The following is an 18,051-nucleotide window of genomic DNA, read 5'->3' on the forward strand; positions in this document are numbered from 1 at the left end:
GTCCCACCAGAAGGTTTCAGCAGGTGGGCAAGTACCATCTCTTCCCTTCGGTGCCCAGGAGCTGGGCCTGGTGCTTCGGGCAGGGAGGGACCTCAGGAAGCATTAAATAGCTGATGGATGCGTCATGGCAGCAGCTGATCTGTGGCGGTGAGTCACGGCCAGCCTGCCAGCACTCCGGCATGCAGGATGGCAGCACGGGGCCACTCCTCCCTCACCACTTGCTCTTTGCTCATGTATTGGGTTTTGTTTTCTTTTTTACTTGTGTGTCTGCATGCAGCTGGGATGATCGTCCTCCCTGGCGTTGGGCGGGAGAGGAGTGAGAGGGTCAAGTTCAAAGCAGGAATGAAATGACCGAGAGCACCCCAGCATCTGCCTGGAGCGCATCCAGAGGGACGCAGAGCTGCTGGTCCCTGTGGACACCTTGGTCCTCCTTGGATGGTGGGCTCATCACAGCCTGCTCTCAAGTACAAATACATCTTTATTTATTTATTATGAGCCTTTATAACTCTACGCCCAGCCCAAACCCTGACCCGAAAGGTTAGTCTGCTGGCTTTTTGCAGTTTTAATTAGGCTTGCTGGGAAGCTCTCCCTGTGCCACTGCTCTCCTGCCTGCCCAGCCCCATGCCTGGCTCTCTGCCGGGGGGGGATGTAGCAAGGGAGGTAAGCAAACCCCCAAAAATGGGTGAAACCTCAGCACTGGCAGGATGCTTGGCTCAAAACCTTCATGCTGGTCCCAGATGGTGCTTGTTGGAAGCTCTGATAGAGGCATTTGGGTGCAGCTGGCCTTGCTGTTGGGTGCAAGATTGTTGTTCTTTTTCTAACCAGCTTTTTTTTTTTTTTCTTGTGTGTGGCAAAATGTGGGAAAAAGGCACTTGCAAAGTGTTTGCAATCCTTGGCTGGAAGGTGCTGTCTCAGCTTCTGAGAGTCCCTGTGGGGGACGTGGCAGGGGGTCCCTGCAAATCAGTGGCAGTCCTTGCTTCTGTAAGGAGGGTGACTGGCCAGTTTTCTTGGCTGGCCGTGTATTATTTCAGGTGCAGGGAGATCACCGAACCCTTGTGAGTCCTGGCAGCCATCAGGATGGCGGTTTTCAGGAGCTGCACAAAACGTGCATCCTCCCACATGTGCAGAAATGCTCCTTCATCTCCTCTTCCTTTAACCCAACAGCTTCGGGGGGGCTGGGAGATGGCAGTGCCAGGAAACAAAATAAAGTGCAAGATCTAAGATTGTTAATTTTTTTAAAATTTTTTTTTAGTGTCAGCATTTGAAATTCCAACTCCCAGTTAGGAAATTTGTTGAAGTCGTAGTATGAATCATCCCTACCCTCAATTTTAGGACCCATCGTGCTGGGAAGGGAGCAGAAAATTAGTCACTTTGTTAATCTGCTTCCAATAAAAATGATTTAGAAATCCATAGTGGGGGAGGGGAGAAATAAGAATAAAATGAGAGTGACTTTTGGGAGTGACTGTCATCCATCCTGGTGCCCACAGCCACCTGCTCACTTCCCTGGGCTGTTTTCAGGGCAGCCAGCAGGGCCTGGCAGCTGCCTGCACTTCTGGTTCATGATCAAAGTGACCTCCTAGGGCAAATACATGCAGAGGCAGCTGGAAACCGGCTTCCTGCTGAGAATCGCTCCTTCCCCAAGAAAAGTGATTCTCACCCCAAAAAAAAAAAAGCCCTTTTCGCTACCTGGTGGTGTAACAAAGGCACCCAATAATTAAAGCAGGCAGCAAAGCTGGGGGGTGGGTGTCATATTTGCAAGCAGAGCAATGAGACCTCCCGCCAGCTGCTGATTTTTTAATGAGTGATGGTAAAGAGCTGGGGGGGCTACAGCAGAGGTGATGCTGGGGGTGAGGTGGAAGTTTTGGGGTTTATTGCCTGGTGGCTTTTAGGGTGCTTTGTTGGGTTTTTTTGAACCAGGGTGATGCTGGTGCAGTGGGATATTGGGACGAGATGCTGCGTGCAGGTTGTGATGTCCCCCCACCCCAAGCAGGGACGAGGAGCATCACTGGTCCCCCCAGATGAGGATGAGCTGCCTTCATCCCGTCAGCTCTGCCGTGAGCCCGGGGCTTTGGGGGAAGAGGGACAGCCAGGCTGGTTTTGAGTGGGCTGGGGGGGCTGATCCTGCCCTGGGAAGGGGCGAGGAGGGAGCAGCCCCAAGCCCTATTTACCACCCCCTTGCGAGGGGCAGATAACACCCTGTATCCAGCAGTGAGCTGGGGCTGGTGACCCCCAAAAACCCCAGGGGTTGCGGCAAGTGATCAGTTAACAGGCACCCCCTGCGCTTGCAAGGATTTAAGGAAATAATAATAAAAACAATTGGATTTTGGGGTGCTGGGGGATGCGGCAGGGAGAGATGCAGGGGGAAGGGATGTGCAGGGAGGGAGGGATGCGCCGGCTGCTTTTTGGGGGGGTTGTCCCCTGTATCAGGAGAAGAGCTGGCTGCTGTCGCTCCCAGCTTTTTGGCGGTAGTGTGCCGCGCACTGGCTGCTGGTAAATGATTGCTGGGGCAGCTGGCCGAGGCGGGGCTGGAGGTTGGTGCCAGGTTTGAACCCAAACAGGTGCCTTGGACTGGCATGCCGGCGGCCATCCCGCTCCTGCACTCGGCAGTATTCGGCAACCACTGGATTTTTTGGGCAAGGTGAGGCTGTGCAACGCGACTCACCCGGCTGGGTTATTTTTTCCTATTTATTTTTAAGCTCCTGGCCTCCCCATGGGGTCGGGGCAGGGGAAGAAGGGTTCGATGCTAGCCAGGTCCCTGGCCAGGGTGGGGGCGATGCTCCCCGGGATGCATTGCCACCCCAAATTTGGTATTAGGGTGCCACAGCAGGGTTGGGGACGGTGGCTTCAGGGTGAGCTGGGTGGTGCCGCGGTGGCACCTGGACTTTGCTCCGTACCGGGGGCCGGTTGCAGCCTTGAATGCGCAGGGTGGGGGGAAGCAGTGCCGAAACCCAGCTTTGAAATGAAATTGGGCTAAACCTTGCAAATTTTAGTGGTTTTGGCTCACAGGGAGGTCGGCCGAGCCCAAGGTGCCCTTCACCCCCACCGGTTTTCCCCGGCCGCCCAGCCAAGGCAAACATGAGCTCAGCGCCAAGGTATTTGTGGTGGCTGCTCCGTGCCCACGTTTCAGAGGTGGGCAGGGGGGTGGCACCAATGGGACGCAGCACCCGCGGGGAACGGCCTCGCCAAACCGTATCTTCCCCAATTTCTCCTTGCCTTTCTCACACTGTGGCTAAAATCCCTCATCGCTGGAGGTGGGACCCTTCGAGCTCTTCCTTTGATTACTCAAGCAGGCAACAAAAAAATAAGCAAGAAGTGGTGTTTAACCTGAGGTTGAGCTTTCTCACAGCCTGGCTGCAAACTTGGGAGGGCTGGAGCTCGGGTGGAAAGGCTGTGACCAGCCGGTTTAGGTTGGGAAAGTGGTTTGGGACCCTCTGGACAGAGAGCCTGGAAACTTCCCATACATGTTCCTCCACCCAGGGCTTTCAGACAAGCCTGATGCTAGAAAAAATAGTGTTATAGGGGAAAAAAGACATATCTTTGTTTGCACAGTGTTTGAAAACACCGTAAGCTCAAATATTTGAGTTGTTTACAGCTTGTGCTTAATTTTTTTTTTTTTCGTTTTTTTTTAAGGCTGTCGCAGTTGTTGAGCTGCTGGAAGAGGCAGGATTTGGGTGTACCCAGGCTAATGGGTGTTATTTTAACGCAGGAGAAGTAACCACCGGGTGGGAGTCGGGCTGGGCCCCGGTGTTGGACAAAGCATCCCCCGGGAGCCCGAGCTTTGCCACGGGTGTTCGTGCCTGGCTCCCCTTCCCAAACCCCACCTTTGGTCACATTTTTGTGCAGAAAGAGGCTATATTTTAATTTCTTAATCCCCCTCTGATAAATTGAGATGGAGGTAAATAGATTAAAATGTGCATTATCTGCACCTTCTCTCAATATCCAGTTGCAAGGGTGGGCAGCCGGCAGTTTCTCCACCTTTTCCAATATTGTTTGGAAGATCCCCTGGTGCCGTGCTGCCAAATTGTCAGAGAAATCGCAGTGAAAGTCCAGCAAACGCATTAAAAGTCTGCACTCGCAGCAGAAATAACCTGGGCATTGTCTTCTGAGCACCGTGTAGGCGTACAAACCCCATCATTTCCCACCACGGGAAGATTTGGACCTGCTGCCTAGACATGAGGGGAAAAAAAAAAAAAAAAAATGTTGGGGGGTTTTGTGTGTTGGTTGTGTGTTGGTTTTTGGTTTGGTTTTTTTTGTAGATGAACGTAGTGTTTTAATAATATCAACAAAAATGCAATCCGTGCACAGGGAGAGATGCAGAGATGGATGGAGGGCAGCAGCGAGCAATTGCTTGGTCCTAGGATACACCTTACGGGATGCTGACATTAAAGATGATTTAATGACGCGGCTCTTAAAGGCTCTCGTGTTCCTCGTTAGCAGTTTGGGATGGAAACCTGGTTTCTTTTCTCCCTGCAGGCAGCCTGTCCTGCGATGACCCAGCACACCTGAGGCCCGGCAGCCGTGGGGATGGAGCTGAAGGTCTGGGTGGACGGGATCCAGAGGGTCGTCTGTGGTGTCTCGGAGCAAACCACCTGCCAAGAAGTGGTCATCGCCTTGGCACGGGCCATCGGTGAGCCATCTCCATCTGCTGGGGGGCTGCCCCTTTGCGGGTGGAGGCATCTGCCAAGGGGACGACCCATCTGCAGGTGCTTCCTTGGAAGAGGAGACCTTGGGTGGGTAGGGTCCTGCTCTGGGGTGGTGGGGACGTCACCAGCTGCTGGCCATGGGGCGGCAGCCTCGGCGTGCGGCTGCTGGCCATGGCTTTCCCCATCTGATGTGCTCACCTCTTCCTGGCAGGTCAGACGGGCCGCTACGTGCTGGTGCAGAAGCTGCGGGAGAAGGAGCGGCAGCTGCTGCCGCTGGAATGCCCGTTGGAGTCCCTGGCCAAGTGCGGGCAGTATGCCAACGACGTGCAGTTTGTCCTGCGGCGGACGGGCCCCAGCGTGGCCGAGCGGCCCTCCTCCGAGGGCACTCCCCAAGCCCCCGAGAGGACATTCATCCGGGCCAGCTTGCCCATCAAGCCCAGGCCCGCTGGCACAGATGCACCCCGTTCGCGGGAGCCGAAAAAATCCATGACCTTCAACTTGGGTCCTACGGGCCCTGGCGACCTGTTTGCTGTGAGCCGCTGGAGGCAGCAAGCACGGGAAGGGATGGACTTGGAGGGCGGTGGGGTCGTCCAGCCCTCCAAGGAGGAGCTGTTTAGGAGGGTGCTGTGGCAGCAGGAGCAGCTGCATTCCTTGGAGGCCCACGGGGACACCCTGGAAACGGACCTACGGCTCTGGGAGCGTGGCCGGCTCGCCGGCCAGGAGGATGAGATCCTCTACCTGGAGCACCTGGTGCGGAGGAACGAGACGGAGCTGGGCGAGGAGGAGTTTTGGCAGAGCGAGCTCCGGCTGGAGAAGGAGTGTGAGCGGGAGCGGCAGGAGCGGGTTAGGAGCTTGCGGGCCAGCCTGGAAGAGTACACCCAGAGGATCTATGAGCTGAGCGCCCGAACCGAAGCCCTGCAGGAGGAGATCCAGTGGGAGATGGCAGAGAGGGCCAAGAGAGGGAAGGAGACCCCTGCGCCCAGCCCCACAGAGCTGGAGGACATGGCCGCCAAGATGAAAAGGGACCTGGAGACCAAGGTCAAGCAAGGCACCCAGCTGGAGAGCAACCTGGCCAGCGTGGAGAAGGCCCTGGAGGAAGCTGAAAGGAACCTGCAGGTAGATAGGACTGGGTTGAGCAGCCCCATTGGGTGGTGGGACCTTCAGGAGGGGATGGGACCAGCTTTCCGGCGGCATGGGGCTGATGGGTTGAGTGGGGTTGGTCCTGGCCCACCTGGCCGGCGAGCGTGGGGCGGGGTGCACAGAGGTGGCTCAGCGGCGGTGACCGCTGTTCGGGGGGACACCACCGCTCTTGCCCAGCCGGCACAGGGTTCCACATCCATCACTCTGCGTGCAAGCTGCGTCTGGGCTGGGGTTCCTGCTGGCTGCTGCGTGGGGAGCACAGCATCACCACACTCAGGCACGGACGATGGTGCTGGAGCAAATGGTCCATGTGTGGGGTCAGTGGTGTTGGCGCAAGGGTCAGTGTCATCTTGGATAAAGGAGTCACGGAGTGGGATAGCGTAGGGCCCTGTGGTGCCTGTGCATGAAGCCTTTTGACCATGCAAGCTGTGTGGGGGCTTGGGCTCATCATGGGGGCTGCACAGTGCGGGGCTGAGCCATGATGCCCGCCCCGGCTCACCTGTCCTGGCTCCCCCTGGCATCAGGGGGTCCAGGCACTGCGTGTCACCTGTCCTCCACCCACCGGGTCCCCTTTGGTGGAGCAAAAGGGAGAAGCTTTTGCCCAGCCAGGCGGTGGTAGCCACCCTTCCCCAGGGTGGCCATGCTTCCAGCATCTCTTCTTGAGCATCTCGTTTGCGTCTGGCATCAACCAGCACCGCGGCGGCCGCCGTTTGGTGGCTGCTCGCACCCTCTTGTGGAGATGCAGTGAAGCAGGGCTGTTCCCAAAACACCACCTTCCTCATCCCCGCTGCCTGGGCACCCTGCAGTACCCCCGAGGTCCCCTCCGCCGGCTCCAGTAGGGTGAGCCCCAGTTGGGGGAGCAGCCCCGGGGGGTGTATGCCAGCTGGTTTTGGGGCATGGGGGGGGACATGCAGCTCATCCTGTCCCCCTCCTTGGTGTATGTTTTGCAGGCCCAGACCCAAGAGCTGGAGGAGTTAAATAAGGAGCTGAGGCAGTGTAATTTGCAGCAGTTTATTCAGCAGACGGGGGCCACGGTGACCATCCTGCAGGCCAGGTCCGAGGAGGATGCCCAGCCGGAGCCGAGCCCGCGTGAGCTGCCAGCCTGCCGGAGAAACGGAGGTCAGCATGCTGCTGCCGGCTCGGCCGGCGGGGCTGCTCCGCGGGACCCCTGCCTCCTCCCTGCCTCCCCCTCCAAGGGGGTCAGCCCCAAAGCCTGGCCAGTTCTGCCCTGGGTGCTGAGGTTAGGCAGCAGGGATGGGGTTTTGGTGCTGGCATGGCAGTCGCTCACCACCCCAGGGGTGTCTCTGAGGCTTGCCAATTCTGGGGCTCGTTCTTCCACCCCATTGAAGCGTCGGGGCTGCTCATAGCCATGGTCAGGGGTTGGATGCTGCATTGCTGCTTTTGGGGCCAGGGCGGCCGCAGGGAGCTTTCCTTCGCAGTATCACTGCATGCCACCACGGCGGTGGTGGCAAAAAGCAGGTGGCCGAGGGCCAGCATCAGCCCCTGGGGGCTGTGGGCTGGTGGGGACAGGCTCTGGCCACCGATGACCTCTTTGTGTTTGGCAAGGGAAGGGTGAGCATGGTGCCCAGGGCCACGTCCGCATCATCACAGGGATGAGAGGAGGTGGTGGGGGGCTTTCATGGAAGGAGATGGGAAAAACGGGGACCCAGCCATTTCTCCTTCGGAGCACCTGGAGAGGGTGATGTGGCTGCCCCACGGCACTGCAGCGGCCATGCCCGGTAAGCACGGGAGGAGGTGCAAGTGCTGCCTGAGCCAGGTGTTTTTCCCCATCCCATAGGTTTTCCTCCCACCGCCAGTGCCGACTCACCTCCCCGGGCCAGCACCAAGCAGCTCCTCAGCCATCCCAAGACCCTGCCGGAGCCCCTGGTGTCCAGCCTGAACCCCGAAGGTGTGTATGTCCTCACGGGCTCCCAGGAGCGCAAGCTGGTCTGGGGAGGATGTGTGGGAAGCAGGAAGAGGCTTTTGCTGCCCAAAACAGGCTGCAGAGAGTGAGCGTGTGCTGGGAGCAGGAGGCCGGAGCTATTTATAGATGCCATTAGGAAGAGCAATGCTTACACCCCGGCAGCCTCTGCTCTGCTGCCAGGGGCTCCACACACTGGCCGTCCGGCTCTCTGCCTGCTAGGAGCTGTGGAGGATGCTCCTCATCCCCTCTCCTGCTGCCCCGCATCCCCCGGGGCTAAGACCTTGCTAGGCTTAAGATGGGGAGGATTTGGCTCCCATCTTTTACGGGAGTCACTTCTGCTCCATCTTGGGGACCTGTTCACCCCAAAACCCTTTCCACCTCCTGTGACCTTTTTTCCACCTTGCACCGCGTTTTTGGGTGCAGCAAAAGCAAGCTGTGATGTCCCTGCCTGCCGTGGCGATGCTGCCTGCATCCCAGCATCCCATTCCTACCCATGCCACCATCCCCTCAGCAAAACCCTTCTGCCATCCTCCTCACGGCCGGAAACGTCCATCCCCATCTCACCAGATGCTGCGGCATCTGCATGTCCATCTCCCAGTCCAGGCTTTGCGCTCAGGTATGTCCCGTTTTCCATTCCCCTTTTTGCAAGCGCTCGCCCACCATAATGGAGTTGCTCAGGTTGTTTTTGTCTTGTCTTACAGTCGTATCAACCAGGCAGAGCATCTGGAGGTAGAAGGGCCTGGCCAGCGAAGGATCAATTGCCTTGCAAGTGTAACTGTATAAATAAACCATATTATATATATATATAATTATTATTTTTTTTTACTGCTTTATATCATGAATGGATGTGGACGGCCAGAGTATTTTTACAGACTGTAAAATAAAACCAGAGACTGATGACACAAAGCAATCCTCTTCCCCTGCGGATGGAAGCGACCCCCTTCTTCTATTTTTTTAAAGTGCTTTCTATATTCAACAGAAAACAGAGGCGCTCCCATTCCACATAGCCTCCTCAGAAGACCCATCCTGCATTCGGAAAAGTCCTTGCTCCTTTGACTAGGGGAGCGAAGCTGAGGTGGAGACTTGCCTGGAGGCTCACCTGGATGGAGCAAGTTAATGGGTTTTACAGCATCTCGCAGCAGCAAGCAGGGCCGTGACAAACAGCCTCTTCTCTGGCTGCAGGGAAGGCACAAGAGCAGCTTTAAGACAAATTTCTGCCCCCCTCTTTTTTTATTATTATAAGAAATCTGTAGTAGAAACCCCCTTCCCACAGTGCGACAGACCAGGCTTCAAGGGAGCAGGGAACACACAGCGGGGGCTTGTTTTTCTTAAATCCACTTAATTTTTCAACTTGTTTTTAAAATAAAAAAATCACAGAATGAGCCCTTCCCCAGTGGCGGCTCAGGTGGGGAGCAGGACTGAAATGCTCTTGGTGACATTTCACTGATTTGTTTTTGGTTTTTTTTTACTTGATGGCCAGTAGTTACTCTTGGTTTTTGTTCATCTGTCCCAGTGGGTCGCCTTGTATTTTAATTGCGAAACCAAAGCAGTTTGGGGAGGGGATGGGTTTGTCCAGGAGGTCCTCGAGCCTGTGTTCAATGCGTCGTATGCAAAAAATGTGACTCGGGCACAGTGTTCGCCGTAAAACCCCACTTTCCCCATACAAATGTAACCCTGCGTGCCGCAGTTTCAATTTTCAATAAATCTTTGGGAAAGGATTTGAGCAAAGTGAGTGTGAGCGTGCTGTTGTGGCCCAGGGCAAGCCGCCCCCACCGGCTCCTGATCCAGTGCCCGACGGGCACATCCGAGCGGTTTGCGTACCCCGCAGCTGCCTCTTTCCTTTCCAAGCCATCTCTTTCCATTTGCCAAATTAAAGCTGTAAGTATTTTATGACCGAATGTATCTTACACACATGCTGCTTTTTTTTGTTGGTTTTTTTTTTTCTTTTTTTTAAATCGCAAAGTGCTTTACAACCAGCAGATGAAGCTTGTTTCTGGTGAGAGGGCGGCCATCTCTGGGATGAAACATGGCAGCGTTTTAATAATGCACAGCAGCAGCTCGAAGCATTTTAGGACAGGAGGCAAAGGGGATGGTGCTCAGCTGCAGGCAGGAGCAGGTAAGGGGGAAACCTCCCATTCACCTTCAAGCCCCTCTGTCTGCACCTGGATAACCGCAAGCGAGAACATCAGCTCTCGCTCTCCATCAGCATCTCCCGAGACTCTGTTGGGCTCTCGTCCCTGGGGACATGCCCCTCTCAAAGCCAATTTTCGAGGTGCCACTGCAGCTCAGCAGGTTGGTCAAGTGGTAACAGAGGAAAGTTTGCTTTGTTGGGAGAGCGCTGGCACAGCTGCATCTCCAGATACGACTGGAGAGCTGCCACAGCAGGGAGATGCAATTCGAAGTTGTCTTTTTTGAATCTGGGAGTGGGAGGGGTGTGGGTTTGGGGGTTGTTTTGTTTTTTCGGTTGTCCCCTCTGCAAACTGCATATCTTGGGGAAAATGAGTTAAAAATACATTTGCTCCATGCAGCCGCATTAAGGAGTTTCTCCTCTGCTTGCTTGATTTTTGGGCTTCTTGTGCTCCTTTTCTGGACTCCCTTGCTTTTAAAATGAGACTCCACCTTGCTAAGAAGAGAAGCAGAGGGTGGTGGAGGTTGTAAAGAGTGTTTCAGTGCTGCTTGGGGGGAAAAACACCCAAAAAACACGTTCAGAAAACCCACTTGCCTTGAACATGCCCAGATTTTGGGATGTTACGTGAAGTCTTCTGCGTGCCCTGAAAAACTGACTTCCGCTGGTTAAAAACTGAATCTTTCATTTTTGGAAGCTACATTTGTAGCTTTGCCTTCTGCAAAATAAATGGGTATAAAGAGAAAAGGGTCATTGCTTACAGCACCTCCCACTGGGAAAAACAGGGCAGAAAATTAATTTGAATCTCTGATTTTGCATGGAATTTTTTGCCCTGCGCTTCTGCTTATATATTATTTGATTATTATTTTTGTGGGTTATTTCTGTTCAGCTGTGATCTGGCAGGCCAAACCAGCACCACTCTTTCGTGGGAAAAAAAATAAGGTTTTAAAAAATGTATGTCACAGCAGATTTTGACCCTGCAGCTGATGCCCCTTGGCTGGGATGCAGGATTTGGAACAGCTGCATGGGATGGGGGACAGTGTAACTTGGCCATGTCCCCCACCGAGGTCTGAGAATCAGGTGTGGGGTTAGGGAGAACACCATGGTCGGGGGCTAACGCTGTTTTTTCAGCTCAAGGCTGTGACATTTTGCAGAATTTTTTTTTCATTTTGTGTCCTACAAACCATCACCCAGCTGCTGCAAAGGCAGCAGTGTTTTCTAAGGTAATAAATTACTTTGATTAACGCCTCTCCCCCTGCCATGGTGCACAGTGCAGTGGGGGGAGAGGCATTAATCAAACTCATTTATTACCTTGGGAAACTCCCCACCCGCAGGTGACCTATATTCCTCCCGGCGTGGGGGGGCATGCAATGGCACAGTGAGCATGCAGGTCCCCATGCGTTATTTAACCGAGCAAGGCTCGATACCCACTCTGGCTCCCCCGCCTTTCCGCTTTTATCCGCTCTAAAGGCTGTGTCAATAATACATTTCTGCCATTGAATATTTTATTGATGGTTTGACTTTTTTGCTGCTCACAATTCCCATTTCAAGGCTGCATGATTGTTCCTAATTAAAATTTTATGCCCTGGGAGAAGCCTTCTTGCTACAGTGGAGATGATGCTGTCCTTTTCTAGGCCACTACAGAGCGGTAGGAAGGAATTACTCATTGTTATGAGATTAAATCAAAGCAAATAAATTATTGTTTTTTCCCTTAAAAAACAAACCAAAAGCCCAGCGTACGGCGCGTACTGGAGAAGGAACAACTGGCTCGCGGGCAAGGCAGGGATCCAAGCATACCGGGTGGCTCAAGGATGCTGTGCCTGGGTGAGCAGAGAGTCGTGTCCCCCCCTGTCCCTCAGGCGCTGCGGGGCAGCTTCTTCCTTTCCCGCAGCAGGCAGGAATGGGCTTCAGGGCCTCCCCCACTTCGGATGCTTCTCACTGCCAGCTCCAGTGCCACCCAAAAATGATGAAGCAGAGGATATACCTGTTTTTCACTGGTGAACAGTCCCAGCATTTTTTTTTTTCTTTCTAAATAAAACCAATCTGCAGGCTCTGTCAGCGCAAGGCACCATTCAGGAGAGTAATTCAGCTGCCTCCAGCCTACCTGGGGCTCTTCTCCTCTCTGCACTATCTGGGGGTTTTTTGTTGTTTGGGTTTTTTTTAATATTGCATAAGAAAAATGGCTCCTAGCTCCTCACCCATCTACTCTGGACTGTGTCAGCTTGTTAAGCCAGGCATCCTCTGCAGATGGTGGCCAGGGCACCAGTGCTGCCCCAGGCCAGTACAGTTTCTCAAGGGCAGCACAGCTGCAGACACTTGAAACACCTCCAATTCACAGTTGTGGATTTGTACAAGTTCCTTTAGGTTTCGGTTTGCCCCTCAAATTTCATCTAGAGTTCTAGAAGCATTTGTGCTGCCTCCCAGCCCCTGGATTTGGCAAGCAGCTTTTAAAGCACATGCTTCAGCACCAGTTACATAAGGAAAGGTGTGAATGACTGGAGGAGAAAATGCCTGTTGGTTTTGCTCCCCAAGTGGTGTACAGATGCTCTGCTGCTTGCTCCTGGACACGCAGTTTCTACAAGGGTAGTTCACTGCAGATGGAGAGGAGGAAGCTATCTGAACTGGCATGCATGTCCGTGCAGGGAATGTTGTCTGCTCTCCCTATGATGGTTTTCCTTTCTCTGTCTCAGGGTAAAGACTGAGTGCATTCTACCTTGCCCTGGGAAAAAAAAATATCATAAAAGCACTAGAGGAGGCTGGGAAATTTTCTTGTTTATGGATGAGCAAGTTTCTCTCCCAACGGAATCTCCTGCCAGCAGAGTCTGTCTTCTTTTTTTTTTTTTTTTTAGGATGTATTATATAAGTCCCTGCTTGCATTTAACTGACTGACTCCACTTAAACAATTTATGTACTCCTTCTATTCCTCACAGACCAGCTTGCTCCTTCGGCAAGGCTCCCCATGTAGGACCTGCCACTGGCACATCTTATAGACAGAACACGATAGGTGCTTCCTAGCATGGTGCTTCAAGCGTTACGCCTGCTCGCTTCTCTCTGCGAAGCACTGAAACGAGAACAAAACCTTTGAGGAGCACAGAGAGTCCCTTCAGCTTAACGGGCCTGACATTCAACATCTCCTCCTCCTCCTGTAAGGCACACCCCTGCCTCTCCCCAAAAATCTTACAGCATCAGTTCTGAGCAAAAGCTTTTAGCACCCAGCTACTTGTTACCAGACTAAGTATCACCTTATGAATTTATTAGCTACTGAAAAACATGAAATTAATGGGCATCTTAGCCCTGGTGTATTTTCTCATTGCTCAGGAGCACTCTGGGGCTCTTGGGCTAGGACAGGGGTGAGGGCACTGATGCTGGGGTTTCTGCTTGAGGGACATCCAGGTCGCACCCTTCTACTCTCCTTTTCAAGCCACCTTCACTGGCTACAGAGGCAAAATAAGAGATGGGAGGCACAGGGCATGCAATGCATGTCAGACGTGTCGCTGAGAAGGCACAGCCTTCCTCTACAGCTGGTCTGGCACCTGGATTACAGTAATAAGCACCCAAACACTGGTTTTGCACTATTTATTGAAGACTTTAGGTGACAGCACAGCAGGTTAGTTTTGAATCATGCAACAAGAATGTTAAAAACAGGAATCGAGCTGTATGCTCTCCCCCACTCCGCTTACTGGAGAGACAAAAAAAAAAAAAGCAAAACTAAACAAACTTCACTTCAACCCCTTGCCTTTGCTGACTGGAGCTGAACAGGATGGTTCCGTAGGTAGCAGGAAGTTGGAAGCATTCATACCACGGTGCTGCTCATGGGAACTGGGACAAGTCTTGCCAGGTGACCTGCGGAGCTGCTTCTGCCAGTGGCATCTCCAGGGGTTAGTCATCAGGCAGCATAGTCCCAAATGCAGGGCTATTTCTTCAAAGAGAAACAGAGCACCTTCATTTTCAGATACAGGTTTGTTACATGTGTGGTCACCTATGAAATGGGGTGGTAGGGGACTGCAGGGCTTCAGTTTCAGCTCGCAGACACACTTGTACATGGGTTTATTTTGCACCAGGTTCCCCCCTCTCCCTGCTCTCCATGTGGCTATGGTGTGCTCCTGCCTGCTCAGGACCAGCCATGGGAAGATGCTGTAGGTGTAGCTAGGGAGGAGGCAAGCCTTCTGGGGCTGAGAAAGCTGCAAACTTGTCCCGTCCCGCCCCCCTCCCCCATCAAAAAAGGCCCATTTATCTTCTGAACAAGCGTGAAAGCAGCTTTGGTAAATTCAGGTGGTTTTTCTCTCTTTCCAGCATGTTTGAGCACCCTGGACTCACCCAGTCTGCGCAGAGCACAGAGGGAGCTGATTTTTCTTGTGGAAGAGCAGATGCTCCTCTGGGACCCAGACGAAGAAATGACAAATGAGCACAGGCAGGAGAGATGGGTACAGGCAAAATTTCTCCCTGAGAGACTTTATCCGTACAGAGGATGTTGCTCTGCCTTCTGTGCAGTTAAATACTTACTGACCAGAGCACTGCCGATTCCTTCGGTTCAAGCCTTTATGATGGTCCAGGGCTACACGTGAGCAGCTCAAGCAAGAAGGGGAATACCCGAGCCCTTTCGGGGAACCTTGGCAGGCTGCGGTGAATCCTAGCTGGCTGTTATGAGCTTAAGCTGCTGATAAAGCTGTGCTGCGCTTCCAAAAAGACACTTTTCAACTACCCAGCTTCTTCACCAGCCCAAAAATTGCAAGAGAGAACTTTGTATGAGAAGCAATCTGCCTCGTCACTTCCTCTGTTTCTAGCGATGGCCACCCTGGGCAGCTGGAGGAGTCCCAGCCCAGCTCGCCTTCCTGCTCCTCGGGGCCATGAAGTCAAGAGTCCCCTGTATGACATCGCAGCACGATCACACGAGGCAGCTCTGCCAATGCCCAGCCAGGGCTGGGGGGCCGACAGAACCCCGGCGCAAGAAGTGGAAAGTGGCAAGCAAAGGCAAGGGGTGGAATGGGAAACAAAATGGCAATGAAAAAGGAAAGTAAGGCTCGTTTCTGCTTTTCATGTAACAGACTAGACTAGAGTCTCTCTTTAAAGGTGACTCATCCAGGGCAATACCAGGCACAGTTTCTTCTATTAACACACCCTTGGCAATAGCAGTTCAGTTAGTCACTGACTGGGTATCAAGACGTCACCGGCTGGGATGAAGCGTCTCCTTTAACTTGGTATGGAGTCCACTAGCACTTATTTACTTTGGAGAAGAGCAGGGGAGGAGAGAGGGGGGCACGCCATCCCTCCTGTGCAACTTTACCACCGACTCTTTGCGCCCACGTGCCGGCACGGCCCGCTCCCCTCATCTCCGCTCCCGCCAGACGCACCGAGCCTTGCCGCAAGAAGCATTAAATCTTTTCACGCTCTGCCGTGCAGCGCGGCTAATTGCAGGGCACGTCAGGGGGTCTGCCGGGCCAAGGATGGGAAACCGCTGGAAGCAGGGCAGTAGCGTTGGATTGGGGGGGGGGGGGGGGGGCGACTCCTTTGCAGGCTGGAGCCCCTCACCTGGGTGGCAGGAAGGGGATGCAGGCGTCGTGGCGTCGAGGCGCGGGTCCGCGGAGGCGAGGTGGCCACACAGCGATATCCGAGGAGCAGGTTAGCCGCTGTCACACGCACAGTGGAGTCGCCGAGAGCACAATGTGCGTTAGTCAGTGGCTCACCTGCTCCTGGAGGGTGACGGGGGGGGGGGGCGGCGGGGCCCACCTGCAGCACAGGAGACACCGGGCAGCGTGAAGGATGGGGGTCGCGGCGCGGAGAGCTGCAGCTCCGCGCACCCACCCCCGGGACACGCTCCCTCGTGCCTGCCCCGGGGTCGGCAGCACCCCGCCGTTCCCGGGGTGGGGGTCCTCTCTTTCCATCACGGCCGCCGCTCACCTGCGCTCCCGCCGCTCCGCCGCTCCCCCCGCCGCCGCCGCCGCCGCCGCCGCCAACTTCTCGCTCTGCCCCGGCCCGGCCCACGCCGCGCGCCGTGGCCCCCCGCCCCGCCCACCCCATCGCGCCCGCCAATAGTGACGCCGCCCGCCCGCCCGCCAGCCCCGCCCCCGCACCGCAGGGCCCAATGGCGTCTCCGTTACCGCCCGCCGGCAGCGGCGGAGGGGCGGGGCGGGGCTGCCCCCCCCCCCCGTCAGTGACAGCGGCGGGCGCGGCGCGTTCGCTTCTGCACGTCGCTGCTGCGGGGAGGAACCATTTGTACCTGTTGAACCGCCGCCCGCCTCCCGCTCACCCCGCCCCGCCGACCCCCCGCCCTCGCTGTTTCCCCTCACGCCGGCGGCCGCTAGCGGCACCCACCTACCCCTCCGCCGCCCCCCGGGAAGCCCCTTACCCCACCCTCCTCCCCGTCCCCCCGTCGCCCCCCCCCCGCTCTCCCCCTTCCCCTCCCCTCCATCCCCTCCCCGCCCCCGCCGCGGCCCGGCCCATGGTACGGTCCGCCGGGGCCGTGCCATCAGGACAGTGTCGGGGCGCACGTAGGCGGTGCGCGCGGGAGGGGGGGGGGGGGCAGCCGTTGGCGGCGCGCGCCGCGGGCGGGTACGGCGGGGTGCTGCCGGCCGTCCTCCCCCCCTCGGCTGCCGCCTTCCACATCGTTGTATTAAATTTTACGTGGTTCTATTAATTTTATTTCTTTTTATATTTTTTTTAACGTTGTCCCCACCGGCCGGGTTGGATGCGCGGAAGACCGGTGCAGCCCTGGCAGTGCTGGGGGGTGGAGACGGTTCCTCACACAGCCAAGGGTGCTGGGGGTCCCTCAGCCTGGGAGGCCCTGCTGCATCCCGGGGCGGTGGCAGTGGCCTGGAGGGGTAAGGGCCCAGACGCCCCGGGAGAGTTCTTCCAGTAACTTCTTTTGCCCCCCAAAAAACGACGGGCAGTTGAAGGCCAGCTGGACGTTGTCAGTGTAACGGTGCACACCTTCCTATGGGGAGAGCTCGCTCTCACCCATCAACCCGCGAGCCGGCAGCCAAGCAAACAGTTGAAACGCTGAAACTTTTAGGGTGCCTCAGCGAGGATTTGCCAAGCACCAAAGATAAGTGCTTTATGGATGGGTGTGGTGCTGTCCCGCGGAGGTGACACACAGAGAGTCAGGCATCGAGCCAGCGGGCTGGCTCCCATCTGCCCAAAGCCACATGCCTTCCTCAAGCAGACCAGAAACCAGAGCACATCTAGGGGAGCAGGCACATTTGGTAGGACCCCCACTTCATCCATACTGCTGATATTCAGGAAAAAAACACTTTGGGTGCCAATGCGGCCACTGACCAAACAGCGGCCAGACACCACGTCCCTGCTGAATTGATAATGCATGCTGTCTAGCAAAAGACACAAGCTCTGCATCCCTTGTGAAAACTTCCTTGGCATCAGCCGTTGCGGCTCTGACGACCGTTTTGCAATCTGGTGCTCTTCTTGCAAGGTGTTTTGCAGGATTTGGAAGCAAAACCCAGCGCACGCTCCCTGATAGCTGGTGACGATTCCCCACCAAAAGGATTTCCCTGCGTGTTTTGCTGGAGCGCTTACCAGTCACCCATGGCTCTGCTGTCCCATTGCCACTGGGGAGGGGGGGACGCAGGGACAGCCCCTCTTCTGCGTGACAGCCCGCACAATGACAGCCTCTGTTGTCGTTTTGTGCGTGTGCTATGTGGGGTTTTTTTGTTTTCACCCAGCAGCTGTAGGGAAAAAGTCACGTATTTTACATCTTCCCCAGCACAGGGCTCGCGCCCGGATTGGAGTGAAATCGGCTGTGGAGCACGCTGGCCCCTGCACCCTCTGGGGTTAGCCAACACAAAAAGCGAGGCACGGCCGTGGAAAATACTCGCTTTGCTTAAAAACCGGTATTTTGTGCGGAGTAACGTGGCTGGGTACTGCCCCAACACCACCCTGCCGGCACCACTGCTTCTGCCTGGCTGCTCCGTGGGGCAGACGTGCCATCGGCTGCTGCGCTCCGCGAAGTCCCTCATCTCTTCCAGGCAGTGCCTTACATTCCAGGTTTTACTTTAAAAAAAAAAAAAAATTAAATCCTTCTGCCCCTGACTGTACACGCACAGAGAAGGACTGTGTTTCGAAGCGGTGCTTGCACAGCTGGCTGCCTGCACAGTCGAGCCCTGCGCATTGCTCAGACCTCCCCGGGTGCCGAGTGAAACCACCCGGTGTGGAGCAGGGCTGGAGGGACGCCAGCCCAGCGGTGCTGCGGTGGGCAAAGCGCTCACCCA

General features: G+C 55.3%; 1 protein-coding gene and 1 long non-coding RNA gene across 6 annotated transcripts in view; one reads left to right on the plus strand and one right to left on the minus strand.

Annotated features, from left to right (window-relative positions):
- Nucleotides 1-9,435, plus strand: part of RASSF7 (Ras association domain family member 7) — a 36,765-nt gene extending 27,330 nt beyond the window's left edge. The window contains exons 2-6 of one of the 3 annotated variants that reach the window (XM_052811311.1): nt 4,474-4,627; nt 4,855-5,759; nt 6,734-6,902; nt 7,582-7,692; nt 8,409-9,435. In XM_052811311.1, the coding sequence (XP_052667271.1) occupies nt 4,525-4,627; nt 4,855-5,759; nt 6,734-6,902; nt 7,582-7,692; nt 8,409-8,440 (1,320 nt within the window). In that variant the 5' untranslated portion in view covers nt 4,474-4,524 and the 3' untranslated portion in view covers nt 8,441-9,435. Of the gene's footprint in view, nt 1-4,313; nt 4,628-4,854; nt 5,760-6,733; nt 6,903-7,581; nt 7,693-8,408 lie in introns of those variants that run through there. The other 2 variants (XM_052811310.1, XM_052811312.1) reach the window with 2 other exon arrangements.
- A 3,959-nt stretch (nt 9,436-13,394) lies between these two features.
- Nucleotides 13,395-15,835, minus strand: LOC128152724 (uncharacterized). 3 transcript variants are annotated; one of them, XR_008238738.1, is made up of 3 exons: nt 15,731-15,835; nt 15,362-15,559; nt 13,395-15,287 (listed from the first exon to the last, which is right to left on the minus strand). It is a non-coding gene; the product is annotated as an uncharacterized LOC128152724 (long non-coding RNA). The 3 variants fall into 3 exon arrangements; XR_008238740.1 differs by having other exon boundaries at nt 15,362-15,459; nt 15,731-15,775; XR_008238739.1 differs by lacking the exon at nt 15,731-15,835 and adding an exon at nt 15,560-15,723 and having other exon boundaries at nt 15,362-15,459.
- Nucleotides 15,836-18,051: the final 2,216 nt, after the last annotated feature.

The sequence above is a fragment of the Harpia harpyja genome, chromosome 16 (assembly GCF_026419915.1).
Source record: "Harpia harpyja isolate bHarHar1 chromosome 16, bHarHar1 primary haplotype, whole genome shotgun sequence".
Lineage (NCBI taxonomy): Eukaryota > Metazoa > Chordata > Aves > Accipitriformes > Accipitridae > Harpia > Harpia harpyja.